The 18,517-nt window shown below is 37.9% G+C and overlaps 1 protein-coding gene across 7 annotated transcripts in view; it reads left to right on the plus strand.

The window, feature by feature from the left end:
- The window catches only part of LOC136858371 (zinc finger protein 594), a 393,129-nt gene that overhangs the window by 231,795 nt on the left and 142,817 nt on the right, over nucleotides 1-18,517 (plus strand). For all 7 annotated transcript variants that reach the window (XM_067137863.2, XM_067137860.2, XM_067137864.2 and 4 more), the window contains one exon: nucleotides 7,090-7,224. In XM_067137863.2, the coding sequence (XP_066993964.2) occupies nucleotides 7,090-7,224 (135 nt within the window). The remainder of the gene's footprint in view (nucleotides 1-7,089; nucleotides 7,225-18,517) is intronic.

The raw sequence follows: 18,517 nt of genomic DNA on the forward strand, positions 1-18,517 counted from the left end.
ACAGCCCTTGAGGCAGTAGATGTGGGATCCCTCGCTGAGTCTGAGGAGAAAACCAACCCTGATTGGTAAACAGATCAGGAAAGAAAGAAAGAAAGAAAGAAAGAAAGAAAAAGAGTAAGTTGAATAAAGTTCCTTCCCCCACAATAAAATCAGCCTTCTGTCTGTACTTTTTGAATATTTATCTGACGCTTGGTTTCTTAGGAATGATATCGTATGTCACATTCAGTTTAATTTTTATCTGTTTTTCTGTTAATGCATCATAGGAAAACAGATAGGGGGATTTTCATGAAACTCTGTATTTAAATTTAAAATTTAGGATAAGGGCAAGTAGGAACTTAACTATATGTTGTTCCAATAATTTCAAAAACAACATGTTCTTCACCTGTTGGTGCATTTTCTCAAATACCAAAGTAATCCACCAACATTTCCACATTTCCCGCCTGTCTCGTCGAGGATGATCATGCTGTATGAACTTACTCATTCTGTAAACACACTTCCACACCACACAGATAATGTGATCCACTCTAGCAGACAACATAAACCTGCCTTTTGAGTTGTGATCACTGTGCTGCTTGGAGGTAGATAGGGGAAACCTATACCCCCACCCCCCCCCCCCACATGTTTCTCTTTCTCCCGTCCACACCGCTGCACCATAGCAGCTAAAATTTGGAAGGAGTTTGTGTTTACGATCATTAACAACACAAGTTTTGTTTATTTTCCAAAACAACTGCCACAACCATTGAAGAGTAATGCAAGAATTTTAAGAGTGTATTTGTTGCCTTTAGAGAACATCGGAAAAGTAAGACAGAAAGAGAAATCATGGTGGAAAGACAAGATTAAAAGAAAAAGGAAGGGAAAAGAGAAAATTGTACATGGAATGATAGATAAAGATTAAAGAAGCAGAGGTGCCAACCATTACAGATTTCACCCCATGATTACGCAATTATGATCAAAGGGAAAATTATTACGGAAAATGTGACATTATCACGAAAAAGTAATTTTCTACGGAAAAAAAGAAAAGAAGGAAAAATGTTCAATACTTTCAAGCCTTTCTTCTAAATCATCCTCGTTTCAATGCTTGTGAGTTGGCAATGATACTTATTCAATCGTGATTTCCTTTTGCTACCCATAAGTGTTGTATAATTCATTGTGAATGAAGGAGCTCAGGTGCTGCCCTTCTCTGCTATAAATCCTTCAGTACCGAGCTCGATAGCTGCAGTCGCTTAAGTGTGGCCAGTATCCAGTATTCGGGAGATAGTAGGTTCGAAGCCCACTGTCGGCAGCCCTGAAAATGGTTTTCCGTGGTTTCTCATTTTCACACCAGGCAAATGCTGGGGCTGTACCTTAATTAAGGCCACGGCCGTTTCCTTCCCACTCCTAGCCCTTCCCTGTCCCATCGTCACCATAAGACCTATCTGAGTCGGTGCAACGTAAAGCAATTAATAAAAAATAAAAAAATTCTTCAGTAATGTTGTATTTGCTGTGTTAAGTGTACCTAACAGTTGGCAGAAATATTGAGAAGGAAGTGTGGCCTACATTAAGCACATCTGCACTGGAATCACTTATAGTTCAGAAGACGAAAATGTAATCACAGTGGGAAGGATGCTTCAAGAAAAACTACACTGGAAAATAGCTGCTGCATGAGAAACAAGCTGCAAGGAATGAGAAGCATTTAAAGTAATATTTTATGTAATAATTGTTGCGGTGTAGCCTATGGAGTTGTACGTGTTTTATCACAGAACTTAAAGGTTGTGTGCAAATTTTATTGTGTAATATGATATACTTTCGAATAGATTGCTAGATGGAAGGGCAAAAGGGGTGTCATCATCGAGAAGGAAGGAGCATGCTTTGGACTTGACTCAAATTTTTCTCGGGGGAGATTACTGATAATCCACTTCAAAGGTTGGCACCTCCGAAGAAGGTAGGGGAAGGTTCACTAAAGCAAAAGAAATATTTCAAGAACTGGAAAATATTTACTCAGAAAATAAGAGAGGAGCTAAACAGTGCACAATTATTTATGGAATTCTAAGAAACAAGAAGAGTGAAAATGTTAAGAATAGATTTGTAAAAGGACATCACCAGCAAAAATAAAAAGTAAGTGAGAGAAATATTTTCATTACTCGTTAATGTAAGAGCATGCATATTGAAAGAAAATATTGAATTAACAGAGGAACAGAGGGGGAACTTGCAATAAAAATGATGAAAATTGGGAAAGCTATAGGAATAGATGAAGTTGCAGTAGAAATGATGAAATGTTCATTTGTTTCCAACATGATGAAAAAAATCTATTTAGTTCATTGGAAATGCCACTTTTCTTGAACATATCAACTCCTTCCCATCAACATCATTCTGTTCATACTTGTTTCGGCTGAACTGAGTTATAGAAGATTCCTCAAGTGCTGATATTATAAGTGCTTCTTCAATGATCCATATTGGAAACAAATGAATATCTCAACACTTTCCCATCAATATCATTCTGTTCACACTAATTTCAGCTGAGCTGAGTTCTAGAAGATTCCTGAAGTGCTTGTATTTTAGTGCTTCACCTGGTCTTCTGTGAGGTGTAGTCTTCAAATTTGAGGGAAGCTAAGAGCTTGCACAGGACATGTGATTGTGATGATTATTTTTCAAATCTCTACTTCTTACATTGAATTTCATGCTTGCTTCATAAATTTTATTTATTTTCATGTCTTGCCTTAACTTTGATTTTGACTAACAACCAAAACTAGTTTAAACAAATATTTATAACTTTTTAAAGATTACAACAAACGGTATTGAATAGGTGGAAACCTTTAGCTTGTGTTTTACACTATATTCCTCTTCAGTACAGATTAATATGAAATTTATTATGTATGATTTTAACATTACATGAGAATTTGCTGAAGATAGGAGCCAGATACCTGAAGTAAATTAGAATACTGTATTAGGGTGAAATCCGTAAAATTGCATATGCTACTATGTATTTCCAAACCAAAATAACCAAACCCCATGGCACTTAACACCCTTGAAAGGATCTTGGCCTGCCCAGCGACCGCTGCTCAGCCCGAAGGCCTGCAGATTATGAGGGCCACATGGTCAGCAGGACGCATCCTCTCGGCCGTTATTCTGGGCTTTCGAGACCGCGGCAGCCATCTCACCATCAGATAACTCCTCAATTCTAATCACGTAGGCTGAGTGGACCTCGAACCAGCCCTCAGGTTGAGAGAAAAATCCCTGACCTGGCCAGGAATCGAACCGGGGGCCTCCAAGCGAGAGGCAGGCACGCTACCCCTACACCATGGGGCTGGCTAATATGTATTTCACTTCAAAGAAATAGACTTACCGTGTCATTCATCGTCGCTTTTTTTCCGAAGTTGTCTGCAATGAATCACTCCCATTCTCTTCCATCTCCCAGATGCAGTCATCTTCAGTTCCATTTATTTTGTTGGAAATGCCAGTTTTCTTGAAACTTTTTCAGAATAATGTCTTGTGAAATCAATCCCCATGCACAAACAATCCACTCACATATTAATTCTAGCAAAGGCCTCTTGATCTTCCCGGTAGGCGTCACAGCATGAGAACCTCCCACCATCCATTCAAAATATACCCCACCGGGCGAGTTGGCCATGCGCGTAGAGGCGCACAGCTGTGAGCTTGCATCCGGGAGATAGTAGGTTCGAATCCCACTATCGGCAGCCCTGAAAATGGTTTTCCGTGGTTTTCCATTTTCACACCAGGCAAATGCTGGGGCTGTACCTTAATTAAGGCCACGGCAGCTTCCTTCCAACTCCTAGGCCTTTCCTATCCCATCGTCGCCATAAGACCTATCTGTGTCGGTGCGACGTAAAGCCCATAGCAAAAATATATATACCCGCCGCACTTTGTCTTTGAATGGCTTGGTGATGCTTACACCAAGAGCCTGAAAGGCTGCTGTCAGGCCACCAGGAATTATTGCAGCATCAGTCTTCTGGTTGACCATTTCTTGACGAGCGTCATCAACAAGATGGCCATGGAAACTGTCCAAAACCAGGAGAGACCTGTGGTTTAAAAGATGACCAGGCCGTCTTCCCCACACAGCACACAACCAATCCCCCATGAGATCTACCACTATCCATCCTTTCTTCTGGACACAAATGTGCACACCGGATGGAAATTTCCCTTTAGGCATTGTTTTTTGCTGAAAATTACATAGGGAGAAAGATTTCGCTCGTCCACAACAACAGCCAGCATAACTGTGCAGCGAAGCTTCTCTGCCTAAGTAGTCCTCATGACTCTGCTGGATGCTCCTTTTCCGGTAATTGTAGTGTTTCTCGGCATATCACAGAAAATCAGAGTTTGAACTGCATTTCCGATTTACGATAGCAGGTAATTGTACTCGCGCCGCTTCCTAATTACAAAATCTATGAAACTGCACAGTTTTTTCACTTTGGTCCTTCGGAAGTCACTGGCATAGAGATGTCCTTCTTCAAAGAGAAAGACTATTCCTTTTTATGAACTGATAAAGCCACCCTCTGCTTGCTTTAAAATGAAGAATTTTGAAGGTTTTTGCCACTTCTAATGCCTTTAACTGGAGCATCTCATGGAAAACTGAAAAGTCATCATTTCTCATTCCATTTACTTAAGGAACAAATTCCCTTTCAATTTCTGGATGCTTCCCAGTTTTTGGTCCTCGAATTGATCAAGTTTTCTTGGTACACTGTAATTCTTCTTTCTTGTTCCACCAGTAATGTACGTGTGATGGTGCTACGTAAAATTCATGAGATGCAGCCCAATTGCCGTTATTTTAGGCAAATTCTATTACAGACAATTTAAATTGTGCTACTGTTTTTCTTTCCCTCATGTCACTAACAAACACTTTGCACAACAATTCACACGTAAGAACACTGTTGAAAGCAATTACTGTATGCGTGCGTATCACAGCTGATAACAAGGGTGAGTTATGGCTAGCAGTCACAGGTATGTTCTGGCCCCGGGCGCTGGAATGTTGCATAATCAGTCTCTTCCTCCTGGAACTGGAATTTCCAAGCTAGTTCCCGATTTCCGTTCGTCGACATGAATCACATAGATGAAATAAGTGTGTGGTTCACAACTAGTGGAAACAGTAGATAAAAGAAGGGGGGAGGGGGGGAATATGAGGGTTTTTTTTTTAAATTTTCATTTTAAAAATCAGGGAAAATTACACGAGGAGGAAAAGGTATGTGAGTAAATACGGTAGAGATTTCAAGTTATTTACTATAAAATATTGTGTTATTCCTTCAGAATCTAACTTTAGTTGTGGAACATCCTCAGAGAGCAAAACATTGGTCACTTTGAAGCCTTGTGCCTTTATGTTTGTGATCTTTATACCACTTTGCCTTCTGCTCACTTGTGTCCAGAGAACTCATTTTCATCATTGGCAAACTGAACAGATGTCTTCAGCTCATTGTAATCAGATTCCATATCATTTAGTTTTTTCAGTATAATGTTCAGCTCAGTCAATTTAGAATTGTCAAACAATTTATCTAATGTCATACTGTCATTGTGATCACTGGAGGGTCAGATATGGCAAACACAGTGCTTTTTTTAGGGAGATTAGAAAGACATACTACCTCAGGTTTGTTTATTTTTAAATAGCCTTACTTGATTTTTTTTACCACGTTAAGTACTTCTTACTCTTGATTTCCATCTGACTTGATTTTGTAATCTCCATCTACTATTTTGGTTGCATGCTTGGTTTTCATGAAATAGTGATTGTGTTCTCACAACCTGTTGTTATACTGATTATCATTCTGTGTAAATAGGTTTCCTGTATCCTGAATGAGATAAACATGACCTCTTCTCCTAACCAGCACTTCCAAGTATGAAAGCTCACCATTTTTCTCTCTTCCCCTGCCCTGTCCTTGTTGGGCATCAAATATTAAGAACACTATTAAGAAGCTGTTATAACCTGATGAGGATTTATATATAAAACCAAAGGACAAATAGGTCACCTGAATTCAACCTGATCTGATATTCCTGATACGTAACAAATGAAGTAAGGATTATGGAAAAAGACAACTCTGGCACTAGGAGCAAATGGAAAATTTTGAGATTCTTAGTTTGTGTGTGGAGGCTCAACTAAGTATTGAAAGGGTTAATAATATATGTTCAAATGGATGGGCAGAGTAATGGTCAGATGTTTATGAATAAATACTATAGATGAAATGCAGATAATGTTTTAGCACTTGTTTGAAATTTCAACCCACTGGGATACAGTGTTATTAATCACAAAATATCTACTGTAGATGGAATTAGATTTCTGTACTATATCATTACAAAAATCTCATTCTCTTGAAGGTATGAAATGACATTGTTTTAATGAGAAGCCAAATACTGTGCCACAATCACTTCTGTTAAGCTCCCAGTAAATAACTTTATATTGGACTGAGTGTTTTAAACAGTAGACCACTGGCCCTCTGACAGTAGAGCCCAAGTTAATGGGTTCAATCTCAGCACAGTCCAGTGGTACTTGAGTATGTTAAAATACACTAGCCCTGTGCTGGTAGATTTTTCAGAGATTTAAAAGAACTTGTGTGGGAGTAAATTCTGTCAACTTGGCATCTCTGAAAAACCACAGCCTGTTTCCAGTCATTCGACCAGGTCAGGAATGGAATGAATGAAGCCTCCACATAGTGGCAAGGATAGGAAATGTGCCGGCTGATGAAGCCTGTCGCACTCCTCTGGCGCAGTAATTAATGAATGACAAATGAAATTATATTGGAGAATGTTGCTAGAATGAAAGATGACAGGGAAAACTGAAGTACCAGGAGAACGACCTGTCCCGCCTCCGCTTTGTCCAGCACATGGAGTGACCGGGATTTGAGCCACGGAACCCAGCGGTGAGAGGCCGATGTACTGCAACCTGAGCCACAGAGGCAATCCTGGGCATCTCTAAAAAACATAAAAGTAGATAGTGGGATGTAAAACCAATACATTTATCTTTTATTATCATTAAATACCATAATGTAGAAAAATGTTGCACATTGTGTTACATGGACATGTTACTTAGATTCTGTGAGAAATAATTTTTGAGTTTAATGTACGTTAGTTAATGTGTGTGCCATTGTGACATCTTTTCTTTTCTTTTTTCAGATATCAGAAGGATGTATCAGATCATAAGAGAATGCATTTGGGAGTTAAGTCATATATCTGTGATGAGTGTGGGCGTGAATTTGTACGAAGAAGAGGCCTTGCTCGGCATAAGTTAACTCACACTGGTGAGAAAAGGTATCCATTTTATCCTCAGAAATGTTAAGTTTAACTAGTTAAATTGAATAGTTTAAGTGAATAGAGTTTATTTCCACTAACATTTTTATTATATATGCTACCTATGATCATTGGACTTGATTTGATTGAAGGCAATATCGAATATGTCCTCAGAAACTTTAAGTATCAGGATAAAGTTAAAAGCATTTATTAAGGATTCTTAGATTTTAATAACTAATTATTAAGTGTTATATGTATAGATTTTTCAATTTTATGGATTTCTATGCTTTATTTTTGCAAGATGATTTTAACTCTTCCACTTTAACGTACCGTACCATATTTTGTCCTCCAGCCATGGTCTCTGTCAGTTATCAAATTGAATAGTAACTCTGCACTGTGGATGCCTATCACATGGAGTGATTTTATGCCCGCTTACATGTTATTGCAAATTTACAATACGTTATACTCAGACACCATCAGCCACCATCAACTGCTCCTATCCAGCTTCCACCCATTTTCTACATCTTTTATCTCCAAGTAAACAAATAACGGACATGAAGTCAGAGCTGGTTTTAAGATAAGTAAGTAATAATTCCACAGATTTACCAAAACGTCAACAATGGACTTCTTCATTCATATAACTTGTCATACTTGTTACGAAGCTGTTTTTGTGGTATTAAAAATAAATGTGAAAGAAAGGAAAGTCTTAAAAGTAGGACTGTTAGGCAGTACCATATGGCTGATAAAACAGGCATGAGGAAGTTTTTAATAAGTAACTATGTTTGGTGGAAAACGGTAAATAAAAACGTAAACAAACTCTGGGATGGGTTTAAAGCAATTGTTGAGGAATGTGAAAATAGGTTTGTACCTTTAAAGGTGGTAAGGAATGATAAAGATCCACTATATTATAACAGGGAAGTAAAGAGACTAAGAAGGAGGTGCAGGTTGGAAAGAAATAGAGTTAGAAATGGCAATGGCTGTGGAAGTAAGGAGAAATTGAAGGAACTTACTAGGAAATTAAATCTAGCAAAGAAGTCAGCTAAGGAAAACATGATGGCAAGCATAATTGGTGGCCACACTAATTTTAGTGAAAAATGGAAGAGTATATTATAGGTACTTTAAGGCAGAAACAGGTTCCAAGGAGGACATTCCAGGAATAATTAATGAACAAGGGGAGTGTGTATGTGAGGATCTTCAAAAGGCAGAAGTATTCAGTCAGCAGTATGTAAAGATTGTTGGTTACAAGGATAATGTCCAGATAGAGGAGGTGACTAATACTAAAGAAGTATTAAAATTGACCTATGACAGCAATGACATTTACAGTAAGATACAAAAGTTGAAAACTAGAAAAGCAGCTGGAATTGATAAGGTTTTGGGGGATATACTAAAGACAGTGGGTTGGGATATAGTACCATATCTGAAGTATTTGTTTGATTATTGTATGCATGAAGGAACTTTGCCAAATGAATGGAGAGTTGCTATAGTAGCCCCTGTATATAAAGGGAAGGGTGATAAACATAAAGCTGAAAATTACAGGCCAGTCAGTTTGACATGCATTGTATGTAAGCTTTGGGAAAGCATTCTTTCTGATTATATTAGACATGTTTGCAAAATTAATAACTGGTTTGATAGAAGGCAGTTTGGGTTTAGGAAAAGTTATTCCACTGAAGCCCAACTTGTAGGATTCCAGTAAGATATAGCAGATATCCTGGATTCAGGAGGTCAATTGGACTGTATTGCGATTGACTTATCTAAGGCATTTGATAGGGTAGATCATGGGAGACTACTGGCAAAAATGAGTGCAATTGGACTTGACAAAAGAGTGACTGAATGGGTGGCTCTGTTTCTAGAAAATAGAACTCAGAGAATTAGAGTAGGTGAGGCTCTATCTGTCCCTGTAAAAATTAAGAGGGGAATTCCTGAAGGCAGTATTATTGGACCTTTATGTTTTCTTATATATATCAATGATATGTGTAAAGAAGTGGAATCAGAGATAAGGCTTTTCGCAGATGATGTTATTCTGTACAGAGTAATAAATAAGTAATTGTGAGCAACTGCAAAATGACCTCAATAATGTTGTGAGATGGACCGTAGGCAATGGTATGATGATAAACGGGGATAAAAGTGAAGTTGTGAGTTTCACAAATAGGAAAAGTCGTCTCAGTTTTAATTACTGCATTGATGGGGGTGAAAGTTCCCTTTGGGGATCATTGTAAATACCTAGGTATTAATATAAAGAAAGATCTTCATTGGGGTAATCACTTAAATATGATTGTAAATAAAGGGTACAGATCTCTGCACATGGTTATGAGAGTATTTAGGGGTTGTAGTAAGGATGTAAAGGAGGGAGCATATTTGTCTCTGGTGAGACCCCAACTAGAGTATGGTTCCAGTGTATGGGACCCTTACCAGGATTACTTGATTCAGGAACTGGAAAAAATCCAAAGAAAAGCAGCTTGATTTGTTCTGGGCGATTTCCAAAAAAAGAGTAGCGTTACAAAAATGTTGCAAAGTTTAGGCTGGGAAGACTTGGGAGAAAGGAGACGAGCTGCTCGACTAAGTGGTATGTTACAAGTTATAAATCTCATGTTTAGGTCCGTATTAAAATGTACAATGAAGTCAAATAAATATTAAAGTTTATTGATTCCACCTGTTCAATACATAAGAAGAGATAATGAATAAAATAAAATAAAAGGAACATGTTTCGCCCTTTAATTAAGGGCATCTTCAGCCTTAAATCTCAAACTGAAACTGAAAGGTGGAATCAATAAACTTTAATATTTATTTGACTTAAGTGGTATGTTCTGAGCTGTCAGTGGAGAGATAGCGTGGGAGGACATCAGTAGACGATAAGTTTGGATGGTGTCTTTAAAAGTAGGAAAGATCACAATATGAAGATAAAGTTGGAATTCAAGAGGACAAATTGGGGCAAATATTTGTTTATAGTAAGGGGAGTTAGGGATTGGAATAACTTACCAAAGGATATGTTCAATAAATTTCCAATTTCTTTGCAATCATTTAAGAAAAGGCTAGGAAAACAATAGATAGGGAATCTGCCACCTGGGCAACTGCCCTAAATGCAGATCGGTAGTGATTGATTGATAATATCAATAATTCACTATCATTGACAAGTTTACACAACGTAAACAACATTGTACATACATACACATGGTTAAATGATTTGATAGAATCAAGATGTTCTTGTAGAATGAACAAACATGGCATTCTGCTACTATAAGGTTTTTATAAAGGTATGTTATGGTGTTTAAGTATTATATTTTGTGTTTCAGCAGACTGAAAAACTTTGTCATATTTTAATATGGGAACTTGGGGGGGGAGGAAACAAAACACCATTCTTACAATTCAGGAATCAATTGATGGTGCAGGGGAAGGTGTTTTTAAAGTTTTAAATGATGAATTGAAGTAGAGGAAAATCTCTTGGGAAAACTGTGTGGGTTTTGCATGTGATGGTGAAAGCACTATGATTGCCAATTCCTAAGGCAGAGAATATAACCTTTCTATATCAATGTCAGTTACATAATAATGAATTATACAACAACAAAAGATAATGACTTCACTACAGTTCTTGTGGTAAACTGGAACACGTTCAAACAATTACTGTATATTCGGCTGTCTTCAATAACTGACTCCTGAAACTAGAACAATTGATGTCTTGTGTCTAATACCAACATCACGATTAGTAAGTCATTTTCGTATGATTTGATTGTAGCCTATATATGTGTGATATGAATTGTGTCTAATCACTAAGAATGTCGGTAATTTCCAAGGCAGAGTTCATTTCTCTGCAAAGAAAATCTAAACTCTTCTTTGCCAGTGTCACTGACATTGTGATGAATTATGCAATAGTGAAAATCATTTCACTACAATTTTTACAGGTTCTTTCAGTGGAGAACTTTCAACTAATTACTGAATATTCAGTTATCTTCAGCAACTACTTGGATGGGAGCACTTGATGTCTTATGCCTATTACCAACATCACAATTAACAATACAGTTTTGTGATGTGATTGTATCCGATATTATGTATGACATGAATTAATTGTGTCAACTCATTGCGAGAACATTGATGCTTTGAGGTGTGGTGTGTTGCTCCAGAGCATGAGTGCTTAACCTGTGAACTCCGAGGGCTAATATTTTCATATGAAAGTTCCCCTTCCCTTATACTAATTAATGAGTTGTTAATGTTGTTATAGTAGTAGTAGTAGTAGTAGTAGTAGTAAGAAAAATAATGTAAATAAATATCTTACAAATTAATGTTTTGCCAGTGACATAATAATTAATAATAAATATAATTTGCATGAACTTCAAATTGTCGCTGAATGTCAGTTTCAATGTTTGACATTATAATGTGCATACTTCATTCCAATTTTTTTGTCACTAAGACGGGATCATCCATTGAAATTTGGTTGTTTTGTCACCAAATACAATTGTTCATGCACGTAGGTGTTGCCAGCTTAAGTTGTAATTATCACCACGTTTTCTCTGGGATGGTCCATTTCTTTAAGAAACAAGAATCTGTAGGAATCAAGGATTGACACATCGCCAGATTTTACTTTTTACTCAGGGTTACTTTGAATATCAATTAATTCCATCTGAAAAATTGCAGACACTGTCTCAAGATCAACATGAAAGGGCAACATAAATAAGTCAAACAATTAAATTTGACTGTACTGAGCTGCGACAATTATAGCTGTGGGTCGCGTGTAGGTCACGGGTTGTTCACAGCTGTTCTAGAGGCTGTGTCCCTTCGAGCTAATTCGAATGAACAATAGGTAGGCCATTCATGGATGTGTAGCTTGTGACGCCATCTGAGCTGAGCTTTGCCGTGACGTCACTGCAAGGACTCCCACATGTAGTGAGCCTTTCAAGTTACCATGTGTTTTATGTTGCTGTTGGCTAACACTGAGGTTCTTATGACATTTGTTTCAGTTATTTGGTCATCTCTGTACAGGGTCTCTCATATCAACTAAGACCGAACGCACGGTGTTTGTACTCTGCGCTACGGCAGCTGCCTGAACTTAAGTCACGCGCGGCCGCCCTGCCTTAAGCGTGTGTACAATCTTATATGAAATCTTGCCTTATAAAAGATGCTGGAAGTGTCGTCCTTCCTGGGTTATATAAGCATTGTATCTGGTAACCACATTCTGGCTGACACGAGTGAGTTCTGGCACTGAAATGTTCCTGATTTAATTCGTATTCCTTCAGTTCCTCCAATGTTTGAGTATTTGTTCGATGCACTTTTTCTTTCAGTTTATCCCACAAGTAAAAGTCACACACTGTTAGATCTGGAGAACAAGGAGAAAATAGACAAGCACGTATCACTCTGTCTACGATTGTAAGAAGGGAATCTTCTGCTGTATGAGCAGGGGCCAGAGTCCTGCACAGTGGTCCATCCACAGCCAGCTCGAAGTTCTGGTCTGCTACACATGACAGTTCCATAGTGATGACGTCAGCCGTTTAGTGCATTGGTATGGAGGTACGAGTCTTGTATTTGTGGTGGTTTGGTAGCACGTTGTCGTTTTCAACGTCATTAGAGGTGTCCGTTCATGTTTCCAAGTGATAACTTTATGAAAATGCATCAGTAAAAGATGAATTTTCAGCAGTAGTATGTGTTAAATATTATAGTATTGCAATTTCAGCAGCCTGGTGTTAGGAAGTATTGCTAGGTTATGTGATAGGTTAATTGAACTCGCTGAGCCTTTATGAATTGTCTAAAGTACTCTAAAGTTTAATATTTAATTATGATTATTATAATAATGTGTTAGTGCAGTGTATGCTTCTTTTTGCAAAACGGGACAAACGTGTAGTATGCCTGGATATACATCCATTTACCGTTCAAATAAGGAGGTAGCTATCTCAACATTCTCATTTCCTAGCAATAAGGAGAAGCGAGCTAAATGAATTTATGCTATACACCGAGCTAATTTTGATCCCTATAGATATGCCTGTGTCTGTAATTAAACATTTTTACGAAAATCACATAATTAGAGTTGACAGTGCAAAAAGAACAGACGGTTCCATTTTAACTCTGCGTATGGTTAAGCCAAAATTAACTGACGATGCTGTGACAACTATATTTCCTGGGCAGCTGTCATATATGTCTCAACCAGCACCTGCCAAATGAAAATCGCTAGAAGAAAGGAGAGAGGATATTTTGCAGAATGACGAACTAACCTTCAAGACTATGTGCTCAAATAAGTGTAATATAATAGCATTTTAGAGACAGCAACAATTTGCCTAGTGACCATTATACTATTTTTGAAATTGTTGTGGAGAGCTACCAGTTAACCGAGACCTTGATACCTGATTCAAAGATGCATTTTTAAACAATAGAAATCGTAGGGATGTTTCTTTCTATGTTTTCATTATGAAAGTTGAAGAACCTGATAATTTCTATGACAAGTGTGGGTGTGTACAGTAGAGTTGATGAGTGTTGTGGGCAAAATCTCTCATATCATTGCAAATATTTTTTCTAACTGTTATTCATAAATAATTAATACCACTATGTGCTCAAGTAAGTGTAATATAATTACATTTTAGAGACAGCAACAGTTTGCCTAGTGACCGTCATACTACTTTTCAAATTGTGGAAAGCTACTCATTAACTCAGACCTTGATACCTGATTCAAAGATGCATTTTTAAACAGTGGAAATTGTAGGGATGTTTCTTTCAATGTTTTGATAATGAAAGTTGAAAAACCTGTGATAAATTTGGGTATGTGCTGCTGAGTTAATGAGTGTTGCAACCAAGATCTGTCATATTTTGGGACATACTTTTTTTTAACAGTTATTCATAAATAATTAACAAAATCATGTGCTCAAACAAGCATACAAGAATGACATTGTTTTGAGAGAAAACAATTCGCCTAGTCGCCATCAGCGTGCAGTCTAGGTGAGTACCCTTCAGTCGAACATTTTACGATATGTAATATAAGTTACTACCTTGAGTGCATATATTTGTGTATTTGTATGTATTCTTTTGACAGTGTTTCTTCAATGTTATGTGTTTATAGGCTTATTATTGCATTTCCTTTGTCACATTGTGAGAAAAAGTATCGTATCAGCAATATAGGAATTGCACGCGACGACTGAGACTGAGCACTATACGCGTGACGTCACAACTATTGGTATATCAAGATGAGCCCATGAGCTGCTTCGGCAATAGATGTCAATGGGCTTTAGAAGACTCGGACATAAGAAGCCTGTGATTTCATCTCACGGGTCGGGCTGGGCAGCGCTATGTTGTTCGTACGCAGTGAGCCAAGGACAGCGCTGTGGTAGTGCTATGGGCTTTCTGCTATACTGCGTGTCAGCAGACTGCGTTGCATTACGGTCAAGTGGAGATGATCAGGTTTGCTGTGGTTTTCTATTTGACTTCCCCATCTATCCTGTTTTCAGAAGTGAATGCGGACTGTGGCTTCAAAAGCAATTTTTCCTTGGCAAGAAAATATGAAGTAAAGGAAAAACTATAAACCAGACAATACCAGACTTCTGAACCAGATCCGAACATCAGAAGTTGTATTTGGTTGGTATTCAAGCCTGTAGTTGACAGTGATGGGAAAGACATTCACTTTGTGTACTGAGTGATCTAAACAAGGCATGTATGAATAACAAACATTCCAATCTTCCTGGATCTTCGAACTCCACAACTATGCCATAATCTCTCGAAGTAATGAATGAAGTTTGCTTCGTGGGCTGATGTTGAAGGTGGTCCTATTCCAACAGATGAGCTGGAAAGATATTTAAATCAAAATTGTGCAATGGAAAAATATACAGCATCCTATAGGAGGACAAATGGACAAAAAACAATCCAAAATTTGCCAGATCGCCAAGAAAGTACTATATATGCAAGCGCCAAGTTCAACTTCAGAGAGAAATTTCAGTTCGGTGGGCTTTGTTCTCAATGCGCAGTGGTCTCTTCTGCACCTAGACCATGTTGATGCTCTTCGTGTTATTCACAGTAATTCCACTACCATTAACCAGTGACCAATAAGCTACACACATCAACTAAGTAAAAGCTGTGTTCAGGTTTTTTCATGTCTTTTTAGTTTATATTCTAGTTCATTTTGAGCTAAACGCGATAGAGGCCCTTTGAATATGCACCCCCTGTGAGTGGGGGCAGTAGAATAACACCCATGGTATCCCCTGCCTGTCTTAAGAGGTGACATAAAGGGGCCCGAGTGATTCTTAACTTGGGAGTGTGAATTGGCTACCATGGGACCCATATCTCCCGGCATTTCTTCCACTACTTGTGCCAGGCTCCTTACTTTCATCTGTTCTATCTGACCTCCCTTGGTCAACTCTTGTTCTTTTCTGACCCCAATGGTATTAGAGCATCCGAGGCCTCGGGAGTCTTTCATTTTCACGCCCTTCATGACTCTTGCCGTTGTTTCTCAAAGTATCAGATCCCTCCCACTTTTTCTCTCTGATTAGTGTTAATAGAGGATGATTGCCTAGTTGTACCTCCTCTTAAAATTATAATCACCACTACCACCTTGAATATGCTTTGTGTTATTTAGATTCATTTTCAGTTAACTTCATGCCAATTGCAGATGGATATTAGAGTTTCTAATGAAGTTTTGTGTTCTATTAATTTTATTTTAGTGCAGGAGAGATCTTTACCACTTTATTTCAAACTGCAATTAGCGTACATTAAAATTTGTCATTAGTGCACGGGAATTCTTATAGCGAGCGATCTGAATAGAAGAGTGAAATGAACACTTTGTTGTAAATGGCGCACGCGTTATTACGAGGAAATAGTCAGGATAGACTACTCAGCCCACCCTGTGCTGTGGACTGCAGTGGGCTGAGTGGGACTAGTGTTGTGGGCCAGAAAGTGGCCGTGTCAGAAGAGGACAACACTGCACAGACTGGGCTGCCGGAGTCCGTGTATTTGCGAGTACTGCGCGGTGGGCCTCACTTAAGGACTCTGGCAGGGTCTGAATCTTGTTGAAACCAACTACACAATTTTTCTTCTTCCATTAAGTGATGGAAGAACAGCGTCAAAAATGTCATCTTGGTACCTCTCTGCATTTACTGTCATCTCAAAAAAAAAAAAAGGGGGGGGGGGGGTCCAGTTATTCGTCTTGCACTAACAGCACATCAAACACCAATCTTCCTATCAAAATGAGGGACTTCATAAACACCATTGGATTTTCTGCACACCTATAGCGAGAGTTATGACTAGGGCTCGGATGTTTAAGACCTATAAGTAGCTCAAATAAGCAAGCAAATATGACCTCAAAAGTGATGAAATATAATGTAAAAATTACAAAATATGACCCAAAAATGATTAATCTAAATAAAGCCATTTTAAAATAAATTTGTAAATCAAAATGGCAATTCCTTTTATACATATTTGTTAACTAAAGTATTTATTCTTACTTTCATATTAATTTTCTGAATATACATGTTTAGCAGTTATTCATGGTCTATTTTCCTTGATTCACTTATCAAACATTTGTGAATACATACCTATAAAGTACTCAGTTTGCCAAGATCATCAAATCACATAGCATTTTACAAGTCAGTACATATTTGCAGCCTGCATTGGTGGCTTAAAAATTTTTTTTTTTAATATTTTAAAAAATATTTTGGAACGCTTAAGCCCAGATTTCATTAATATTACTCAAATGTGTTAATGTTTAAATTGAGCACCACAAAACAAATTAAGTAGATGTGTTTCAATACATTATGGTAGGACAGCAGGGCGGGCTTATAGTGCAAACTCACGTGCCTTTTTAATTTTTGTCTGTGGGTGGATTTGAAGTGTATGACAAGACTCATCTTCAAAGCATCAGGTGCGAAAGATCTCCGATTATCACTTAACACATTCTTGTAAAAAGAGAAGCCCCTTTGTACGTCACAAGATGTTATGGGTGCATATTTAAAATAATGTTTAATCACTGCTGTCGAGTATGCATTCATCTTGAAGTGTAGGTCTCCTGGTACCTTCTCCTCTAAGAACATTTATCTTGCACCGTCATTTTGATTAAGTACATTTTGAAGTTTCCGCTTTACACTGTCGCCAACTATTCCATGTGATTTTTGTAATGAAAGTTCAACCCTTGTTACAATTTCAATACTTGCATGGATTTGTAAGCTAGCACCTTCTAAACTAGTAATTGCACTTAATATAATTCCAATGTTGGACTTAGTATATGCCAGACTGTCTGACAAACTGTTGAAAAACAATTCCTGAACAATCTTGATAGAAGAGGCATCATCTTTGTTGAAGCCGTTAACAATGTTTTTGATAGTGGAGTAGTTTTTGCAATAATACACGGCAGCATCGAGCCACGTCTCCCACTTAGTAAGACCTGGCTGTGGAGGGAGTGTTGTCAAACGAGCTAACTCCTTGAAAGTCGCAACCCACAGTGGTGTGGTGCTTTCAAAAAACATTTTTTGATGTTAGATATCTATTTATCGACTTCAGGAAAATTTTCACGAATTTCTTCTGCCACCCTATGCAGAGCACGTGCAAGGCAAGTGAGGTGAATCATTCTTAAGGCCTTCAGCAGCTATTCCAGGTATCAAGCAGCATCAGTAAAAGAGAGAAGAACATTTTTGCGCTTAATTTCATCCTTCCACAAAATTTTTAGTGCATTATCAAAAAGAATCGTAATTGTTGAATGATTTGCTCCTTCTAAAACTTCTGAGGTTAGTAGAAAAATATCCCCAGGGCAATCAGCACAGAGGGTTCCAATATAAATCTACCTGTAGTGTCCTTCATCTCATCAATAGATATCAAAATCTTATTGTCTGCTACACTGTATTGTATTTGATTTAGAGTATCTTCGTAGCAATGCGTTAACTAGTTTTTTCGCAATGTTGATTCTGTAGGAACAGATTTCTTTGTGTATATCTCCAGGAAATTCTTGAAATGGGGATTGTTAACCTTGTTTAGAGGAATGTTTGTAGACACCATCATCTCACGAAGTTCCTTTGAAAAATCCAAACATCTGGCCATCGCTGAATATGTAATAGCCTTATCGATGTGTTGTTGTTTGACATTGCTGCTGTGTTTTGCCATGTTACAATGTCGTTGCACACTAAAACATTTTTGAGTCACAACTTTCACTTCACACACTTGCAAAATAGAACTAAACCGTCTATACAGAAATATTCTTCTCCATATTCCTTAACACAACTTTATAACTTAACACTCAGAGAAGACTTTTCCTTAGGCAAACTGGAATGTGTGCTGGGATACAATTCACTGTAAACTGACGCTGTGTAAGTGAAAGGAGGTTGAGGTTCTAATATTTGAACAAAGACAAGTGAGCGATTGCCAG

The sequence above is a fragment of the Anabrus simplex genome, chromosome 1 (assembly GCF_040414725.1).
Source record: "Anabrus simplex isolate iqAnaSimp1 chromosome 1, ASM4041472v1, whole genome shotgun sequence".
Classification (NCBI taxonomy): domain Eukaryota; kingdom Metazoa; phylum Arthropoda; class Insecta; order Orthoptera; family Tettigoniidae; genus Anabrus; species Anabrus simplex.